The sequence below is a fragment of the Hydra viridissima genome, unplaced genomic scaffold (assembly GCF_058129835.1).
Source record: "Hydra viridissima isolate aposymbiotic clone 2 unplaced genomic scaffold, HvirCarnegie_v1 scaffold_6, whole genome shotgun sequence".
NCBI classification, from domain to species: Eukaryota; Metazoa; Cnidaria; class Hydrozoa; order Anthoathecata; family Hydridae; genus Hydra; species Hydra viridissima.
The window spans coordinates 7,437,319-7,447,155 of NW_028324305.1; the positions used below are offsets into that span (position 1 = coordinate 7,437,319).

Here is a 9,837-nt window from a genome sequence, read left to right on the forward strand (position 1 = left end):
ACCTTCGTTGAATTGAAGAATAGCACTATATACTCCTAACTGTAGAATTGACCTTTCTACAAAGACTTGCTCAGGACATTTCATCCAGATAATATTATTCAGGGACTCGTTAGCATTTTGAGTTTCCCCGTGGATGCACTTGCGAAGAAGATCATCATTCGAAAGATCTTGGAAAATCTTTGACAAGATAGGAAACATCCACTCTGGTAAATTAATCTTCTCTTTGTGTTTTTTAAGTTTATTTTTCTTATAACTACACCACGATTCTTCTCCTGGTGGACAAAGCATGTGGCGCTTATCTAAGTTAGAAAAGTTGGTACAATGATGAAGGATAGCACCTATCCACTTTTTCATTGTGTAAATTTTTTCATCGTTAGTGCAATTTAATTTTAAACTTCTTCGAATGGCAATACCATAATAATTTGTTATTGAATTGATGGAGTTGTTTGTCAATATTCCTTTTCTACCTAATGGTGTAGAGGTACTTTTATATTCTTGTACTAATGCCCTAAGTCGAAAACCTATTCATTTATTAACATGTCCAACTTTGACGTATAAGGCAACATTAGAATAGCAAAAGAGATGTACTACTTAAAGTTTTAAAACACATTTAAGACATTAACTTAAAAAATAAAACGGTTGCTATAGCCGTTGCTAGGCACTAAAACTATACCTACCTGTATAAAATTATAAATATTGTAAAAAGCATAAACAAACTTAAAAAAAAGTATATACCACGAGAAAGAGCAATAAATTTTACATTAGAATATCTAATTTGCCAAAAAATCAATTTTTGAGAAAATTTCGACTTTTGATTACGTAGGAACCACCTTAACGATTTTGAAACACGTTCACACACGACTTATAGGGACGTCGAAGCTTCGACTTCGACTTCGAAAGACATCGACCTTGATTGTTTTATCTCTAATTATTATGCTTATAATTGTATTTGTCATTGGCCAAAAAATTCGTCTTGTCCTTCATCATACAAAGCCCTGCATTTAACGTTCTTGCATACAACGTTTTTTGAAATACGAAGAAAATCAATTTCATTTTACTGTAATTAAAATTATTTAAAATGCGTAGCGAGTTTAGAAATAGTTTACATTTATTCCGATTCGAAATTAATCCAGCTTTTCTGTCAGGTTCGCATTTACTCTCGTTTGCAGTTAATAAATTTGCACTTATTTAGGTCCCCCATTTAATCTGATAACGGCATTTAGTGCACATAATTTAGTTTAAAATTGCGTATATAATTTAGCGAAAAAGAATTCTTTTACGAAAATAATTTCGCAAAAGTCGCAGTTTGGGGCCAAAATCTGTCAAAGCGTTAAATTGCTTAACTTTCAATAATGGTAAACTTTTAGAGAAATAAAAAAAACTTTTTAAAAAAATTGTATCAGAGCTATAGTAAAAACCACTTTTTAGGATTCCTCATGATTTAACATGAAAATAGTTAATAACTGTTCAAAGTAAAAAACTGATCTCTTTAATAGAAAGAAATATTGCGCCCTTTTAAGAAAAAACGACTCAGTAAAAAGACTTGATGACGTCAGATTGTAGTTACCAGAAGCAAAAAACCTACGTTTAAAAGCATGGAGCTCATTGAAGGTCGCTTGTTTTTGTTGATTGAATCATCACGTGACGATGTGAAAAGAAAGGATTTAAGTGGGGATACTACGATAAACTTAGATAAAGAACATAAACACACGACGTTTCATAAACATTTTGGACCATCAACTCTTAAAACTATCTGGAAACATTGCCACGAAGTTGATTTGAAAATAAAAAATTTCAAACGCGTTTTTTATCTGACAAATAATTTGTAAGTATTTTCGCTTCGAATAATTTTTCTTCCAACAACTAAATAAATTTTCAGTTTGTAAGGAAATAAGAATAGTTGTCAGTTTTAAAAAGTTTAATGACTTATTGCACTGCAGAATAATACTATATTCTGTTTTATTAAAAGTATACATCAATTTGATCGATTTTCGTAGAAAATGAAACAATATTTATGTATTAGTTCTTTTTAGGAAAGATAATTTTCATATTGAACAAAGAACAATTTCTTCGTTCCTTATGGGTTGTTATGCCGTCCTTCAATTGAACTGGACTCCAGAGAAAACCAATTCTTTGCTACTCGAAGCGATTACAGTTAAGCTGGGATTTTTCCGTGACTACCATGGTGATAATTCTTATAAGCTAAACATCTTGGATTGTCTACGAGGTTTATACATGGGCTGTAAAATTCAAAGATGGTTTGCATCATATGATTCTACAAAGTATCCTCAAGCAACAAACTTTCATCTTGATATGAATTGGATTGTTCCTGGTAAATATATTGCTTTTAAAGATCCCAGTATCATCTCTACTCAAAAGACAGTTTGCGTATCGAAAGCCGTTATTAATGAACTTAAGAGATGTGGCATAAAAGCTATCGTTCGTTTGAATGGGAACGATCACTTAGAAAATATTGAATATTACGGACCACCGTACAACTCTTCTGAGTTCAAACAAGAACAATTTTTTCATTTTGAAATTCCTTTTGAAGATGCAGGGATCCCTTCGATGGCTCAAATTAATGAATTTGACAGTTTATCCAAGCGCTTTGCTGGAAAAGTAGCAGTGCACTGTCATGCTGGTCTTGGAAGAACAGCAACTATGATTGGAAGTCTTCTAATCAAAAACTACGGATTTGATTCACGTGCAGTGTGTGGGTGGCTGAAGATGTGCCGCCGTGGATCTGTTATGGGACCGCAACATTTTTTTTTAGATAAATTTCAAAGGCAGCATGAAAAGTTTGGTCTCTACAGTTGTAAGCAGATTTCAACTGTGCTTTTAAATACTAAGTATCAAAATGAAGCGATCCAACAGCATCCTATTAAATCAGCGAGTACAAATCGTATTCCTAAAGGAGCAAAAAATATTATATGCATCGAAAAAGCTAAGAAAAAGAACCCTGCACAAAAGTACAAATTCGAAACTGAAACTCCTGAAGTAAAACCAAATCGCAGATCAGTGGTTTCTGAAGCAAATTACAAAAACGATGTCTCAATAAGTAATCCTTCTCTTAACATTCTCTCTACTGAACAATTAATAAATAATAAAATCAAGAAGCAAATCACTTTTACGTCCACAAATCAGTTAAGTGTATCGAGGCTCAATCTGTGGAGAAACTCGATAATCCCTAAAAGACAAGTAAAAACACTGCAGATTGTTAAAACAATTAACAATGAGACTAACCCAAAGAGCAAATTATCCTCTGATAAAAGTAGTCTGAATAAAAAAGAATGGATGACAAGAGAAGTTGTAGCTTCAAGGGAAGGTATGATGTACTGTTTTGTGCAAAATACAGACGATCAAAAATAAACATGTATGGTTTTTGTTTGTATTAATAGTTTTAAACCCCTACAATTGATCTACAAATATAATTATTTTTAAAAAAAAATTTCTTTAAATTATTTTTTTAATTCATCGGCTGTTAAATGTAAACTAATTTTAAAACCATTTTCTTACTAATTTAGTTGCCATTTTTAACATGTGTAAATTTTTGTTAAAAACACTTTTTGTTAAAACTATGAAACCAGTTTCAAAAGCAAATAAAAGTGTAATAGAAACTCTAAGGTTGAACTTGTCATTCAAAATAAGATTAAACAGAAAGAAAAATTTATCAGGGTAGATTTAGTAAAACACATCAACGGTCACTTTGTAACAAACTTTATATCTTAAATTTGTTACCTTTAAAGTTTTTAACACAATATGGGGGTGGGGTGGAGGGTGGAAGGACAAATACTGCTATTACTTTCTGATAAAAATTTTTTTATTAGATACATTTCCTAAGGATGTCTCAGAAAAAATCAGGAGGTTATACCAAATACCAGCTTATGATGGCAAATGATAATGATTTCCGTTCTTATGTGAGCATGGCCTAGGACTCAAATTTAAATTTATGTCAATATCTTGAAAACCTAAGTTCTCCCCTGGGTCAAGGCAAATTATCCAGATCTCTTGACCATGTCTAGTTTTTCTTTGAAGTTTTCACAATTATAAGAAGACCAAGGCATGGTTGAAAAGTAATGTTAAATAGCTACAAACAAAACTTTATCCACACTAAAAGGTCATTTTAATAAAACCAAAGAATTTATTTAATCGAAATTTTTTCCTCCACAAAAGGAAAAATAAATTGAAGAGAACTTAACTCCAGGCTGTTCAACGAACCACATCAGTTCACTCATCACATCTGTTAAAAACACGATCATCTTCTAAATTGTTTGATATAATAAAACATAGACTATTTGGGACCCTTTTATCATACCTTAATACATCATACATACAACTACATATTGACCAATATTTAATTACCCAATAGTTGAAGTGATATCCTCTTTTCTTATTGTAAAAAGTTAATGTGAAACTTTATAATTATGTTCGATACTTTTAAAGTTTCACTTTTGGTACAAAAACAGCTGATATTCAGCTATAACAGCTATATAAACAGCTGATATTCCATAACAAACCCCTTGTTGAATACATACTTGATATATTTTCTTTGTCAAATTCAGTTCCAAATCTATTTTATTCTTTCTTAAGTTAAGTTAATGAGTTTTTTTGTGAGTATGAGAAAGCTGGTTGATCGGTTATGTTAAGAATAAAAAAGTTTTTCGAAAAATGTTTTTCCATCTCGACCTTTATAGAATTATTACTAAACGTGATAACATTTGTTAGACGCCATTTACTAATTTCATATGCAGAATACGTTCTTTAAGACTAAATCTTTCATTGCATATGTTATTCTTTATAACTTTTTATTTTATTTATTATCATTCTTCTAGTCCAACATTTTTATCTTATTTATACCAGCATTGCAAATAGGCATTATAAAATACCAAGTAACCCCTCACGGTAGGTTAAGCTAGTTCCTTCACGGTAGGAGTGTAAAAGTAGAAAAAAAATTTTGGTCTATCCTAATATAAGTGCACGTGATTTCTTTTTATTAGAAGATTTACATAAGTTTAAGTAAAATTTTGCTGAAAAAAAACGTTTGTTTTCAACCTACTATTTAATGTCATAATTTGAAAACTAACCTCATTGGGGTGGATATTTGTTTGCCTTCTTCTGAAATTGAACCACTTCAAAAAAAGATTTTCCTCACATTTATGTGCTGCAGATGTAAAAATAAACTTTCAATGAAAGTAAATCTTCTTTGGCTTTTTAACATGGTAAATTTATATGGAAAAAAACCAGGTAAAATTTGAAATTTAGTTTTTTGAAATTGCAATTAAATTTAGATGTTTCGCAAAAGTTGCCACTAACAAAATCTCTTTAGCTGATAGGAAAAAAAAAAACAAAAAACAAAAAAGGCGTATTTGTGTTTTATATACCATAAGAAAAAATTTCAACTTATTGAAGAGATCATGCAACGAGTTGAGTAGATTTATAAAAATAACGAGTTCGGAAAGCATAGCTGCTGCATCATACATATCATATGGGTTTTTTTAGTGTGTTACAACATGCAGTTGAACTGCAAGTTGTAACACACTAAAAAAACCCATCGGCCTATAAACGTTGTAACACCCAGTATATCATAATGAAATCCTAAAGGCAAAGCATTTCTGTATGTAAGTTTTTAAAAACTGAGCGAAAAAAAAAAATTAAGAGATTTCTAGAATAAACTTAGATGAAGCTGAATCTAGCTAATCCTAGTTGGAAAAATTCTAATTCATAACAATTTTACGACCCAAAAACAACAAACAACATTTTACACAGTAATAAGAATGTAAAGGCGCCAACGCCCAAAGTAATATAACCCATATAAAAAGTGAGAAACATGTAAGGGCAGTAGTACGGTTAGGAGCTCGGGTTTTAGTTTTACGAAAAAGAAGAGAAGGCGGTGTACAGTGGAAAATAAAGGTCTGTCATGTTTCGGACCAAAAACTGATAACTTTTTTGTTAGTAAAAATAGAGAATTGATTTTTTGCACAAATGTAAAGTAGTATATGACGCTTCTAATGAAAATACTTTTTATAAGAACTTTTTGTAAAACAAAATTACAAATAAATAAAAACTAAAAACTTCAAAATAGGCATTTATTTTATTTATATTTAACATAATACTTTACAAATGTTTGAAAATACCTTAAAGTTATTAGAAACGACGAAAAATACATAAAATGCTTACCTACTAATTATAGAAATATTTAGAACAGTTTCTAAACAACAATTTTTAAATAGTTGTTTTTATGAAATAATATATAGGTATATTACAGGTACTATATCACAACTATATAAGGACTTTCAGTTCCTGAAATCAGTTCGTTGAATTTCAAAAGCTGCAGAGTAACTTCATCAAGTTCTTGCACATTTTTGTTAAACGGTTTTCTAATGCTGGTGATGTACGGATCGGAAGTGTACAGAGGAGTATGAAATACATCCTCATTTGTAACTGATCGAGAACATTTTCTGGCATGATGAAAACAAAATTTTTAAAAATCTTTATTACAGGATTCTTGTTCATCTTCTGAAAGTTGACCGATAGGAAATACTACAAAATTCTTTATTTATTTTCTCCGTTAATTAAGATTCTGTGTATTGAAGATGGCATATGTGACTCAGGTATTAGCGGATATGCCATCCATAATTAGTCCCATAGATTTGGGCAGTTTCTATAGCATAGCTACTAAAGTCTTTCAGTGATCAACCCTAGCTCCTCACGAAAACGTTTCTGTACCAGGATCTTCTTCTCTTGCTTTAGCCGTTTCTTTTCTTCACTTGTGGCTGCCCATGCTTGGAAAGAAAGGTTGTAAGAAATATGTAATATCATTTCCATACAACGAATCCAGGCATGTAATGTAGACAATCCGTATTGATACGAATTTTCATTTTCAGGCCTAGAAGCCACTTTAGTCAAATCGTTCATTTACCGTGGAGTAGCTCCACATTTTGTACATGTAGATCCAGAAGGCATATCCGCTAATACCTGAGCCACTTTTCCACCTCTCATTGTTCGAAAAAGCTAATGTTTTACTTGTACTCTTTTACCATTTTTTAAATTTTAGACGGCCCCAAAGAGTTTGTTTAGCTCTTTATTATATCTACAATGGCTTTAGTTTTCTCGGGAGCCTCTTTGCAAAATTCTATGCATATAGATTGACAAAAACGAACAGATGAAGTGCTGAATTATGCCAAACAACTGCGACATTTATTTTATCAATAACTTGATAGGTTCCAAAGAACTAATGAAAAAATTTGTATCAGAAATAAGTTCAAATTCCTTTAGAAGTTTCTGCTTGTATTAGATTTGGCCACAGGAACCATCACAATCCCATTTACTATATAAAAGTAAATGTTTGAATTCAATACTGTACACGGAATCTATTTATTATCTGTATATTTATTCCTAGAAAGTTTTTTAGAAAATTAACTTTTAAAGTGATGAAGCGAACACGTTTGAAATGAACATCCGCAAAAGTAATAAACAGTAGGGCATCAAAACTTTTATTTTTACATAAAATTAAATGAAATTTCTGCATTATAGTGATGATTGACTATTAAACTATTAAATAAAATTGAAATATAAAGACAGTAGCGACATTAGTAAAAAACAATTATGATATGCTATCGCTCTACGATTTTCCACTGTGAGGCTTAACGGAAAAAGGAAGCTTTTTTTTTTTTTTTTTATCTAAGAACAGTGATTGGTTGGATTCTCAATATTATGTATCTTTACCTAATTCAGAAGAGGCAATCACCGACTCCATCTACTTCTTTTGAAAATCGCAGAAGACTATCGTGTTTTATGAAGATTCGTCAGAATCCCGCAAAAAAAGAAAAAAATACCATGCTACTTAAGGAATATGGATTCGAGCTTTAATACATATGTTCAGGCGTTACGTTTAATAGGAGAAGGAGCAGAAGCAAAACTTGTGGAATCATTGATAAAGACAAAAAAAAACTTAATATCGAGTTTGGTGGAAAACGCAAGCCAGAAAAATATGCTAACGGATGAAGAAGCACTCATCGTGTTTTAGATTTAACAAAATTGATTTAGATTTAACAAAAACACAATATTTGTACATGAGGAAGGTGACAAATGAACAAAACTGTTCCATATTCCTACCATATTATAAAGTTCAAGAAATTAAACAGACCTGCTATCCACCATCTTCTGCAATAGAAATTATGAACACACTTGAGAAAGTTCTGGAACTGCAAGATTTATTGGATCATACTGTAGCTAGAATTTTGACCATAGATTCCGTGAACAGTATTGAATTCAAACATTTACTTTTATATAGTAAATGGGGCTGTGATGGTTCCTCTGGCCAAAGCCAATACAAGCAGAAATTTCCAGAGGAATTTGAACTTATTTCTGATGCAAATTTGTTTACTAGTTCTTGGTGCCTATCAAACTAATTGATATAGTAACTGGAGCAGTTGTTTGGCATAATCCAGCACCTTCATCTGTTCTTTTTTGTCGATCTATATGCATAGAATTTTGCAAAGAGACTCCCGAGAAAACTAAAGGCATTTTAGGTATAATAAAGAGCCAAATAAACTTTTTGCGGCCGTCTATAATTAAAAAAAATGGTAAAAGTGTACAGGTAAAACATGAGCTTTTTCGAACAATGATAGATGGAAAAGTGGCTCAGGAATTAACAGATACGCCTTCTGGATCTACATGTACAATATGTGGAGCTACTCCACGGTAAATGAACGATTTGACTAAAGTGGCTTCTAGGCTTGAAAATGAAAATTCGTATTAATACGGATTGTCTACATTACATGCCTGGATTCGTTGTATGGAAATGATACAGCTATTCACGAAAGTTCAAACGTCTACAGAATTTTTGTCAAGTATGTTTGGTTTTTGTTTAATAAAAAGAAACTGTAAAATGATATCGACTTAATTTTTATTTATTAAAGAAAAAGTAATTAGCTTTAAAATGAATTTGAACATATTATAAAAATTTTAATATTTAGTTAGAAAAAAACAATTACAAAAAATCATATAGGAAAAATAAGAAGCACAAAAGTTTAAACGAATTGTAACATTCGAACAAAAAATAAAAAAAAAAGCAAAATTAATATTTAAAGTGTCCTCCTTTGTTTTTATAGCAAAGATAAACTCGTTTATGGATTGATTCAACTAATTTCATGCACATCACGCGAGGTTCCTTCAGCCAGTACTCATTCAAAAGTTGCTTTAAATGCTGAGTTGATTGAATTTCATGGTATGTCAGTTGATTGTCGATCCAAGACCAAATATTTTCAATTGGGTTGAGATCTGGTGATCTAGAGCACCAGGGCATCACATTGAACTTTTTTTTCAAAAAATATTCTTTGATTGAGTGAGCTGTGTGAGCTGAAGCCCCGTCTTGTTGAAAGATGAATTGCTTGCTTATGCCATACAAGTGTCTGATTGATGGAACTAAACACGTTTCCAATGTGTTCTTGTAGGTGTATTGATTAATTCGGCCTTCGCACAGCTCACAGAAGCCTATACCTTTATGAGAAAAACATCCCCAGATGCTAACCGAACCTCTACCGCCTTGTCGACAATGTTGCAAAAACCTGTTTGAATATTACTCAGTTGCAAATCTTTTGACATAGATTCTTCCCTTGCGGTTTACAACTTGAAAATTAGCTTCATCATTCCAAATAACTTTTGCCCACTGTTCTACAGACCAGTCCAGCCTTTCTTTGGACCACACTCGTCGTTTACGTTTATCCGTGATTGAAAGAAGAGGTTCTCTAGCAGCTATGTACGTTCCAATACCTTTGTCCAACAATGTTCGTCTCACGAGCTCTCTGCTAACTTTTAGATTATTTTTTGACTCGT

The 9,837-nt window shown here is 31.6% G+C and overlaps 1 protein-coding gene and 1 long non-coding RNA gene across 2 annotated transcripts; one reads left to right on the forward strand and one right to left on the reverse strand.

The window, feature by feature from the left end:
• Nucleotides 1-1,532: 1,532 nt before the first annotated feature.
• On the forward strand, nt 1,533-3,370 carry LOC145190172 (dual specificity protein phosphatase CDC14A-like). Its single transcript, XM_080066960.2, has 2 exons — nt 1,533-1,825; nt 2,034-3,370. The coding sequence occupies exons 1-2, from the start codon at nt 1,596-1,598 to the stop codon at nt 3,367-3,369; spliced, it is 1,566 nt and encodes a 521-aa protein (XP_079923086.2). The 5' UTR covers nt 1,533-1,595; the 3' UTR covers nt 3,370.
• On the reverse strand, nt 1,930-4,426 carry LOC149886830 (uncharacterized). Its single transcript, XR_016453439.1, has 3 exons — nt 4,363-4,426; nt 3,126-4,262; nt 1,930-2,908 (listed from the first exon to the last, which is right to left on the reverse strand). It is a non-coding gene; the product is annotated as an uncharacterized LOC149886830 (long non-coding RNA).
• Nucleotides 4,427-9,837: the final 5,411 nt, after the last annotated feature.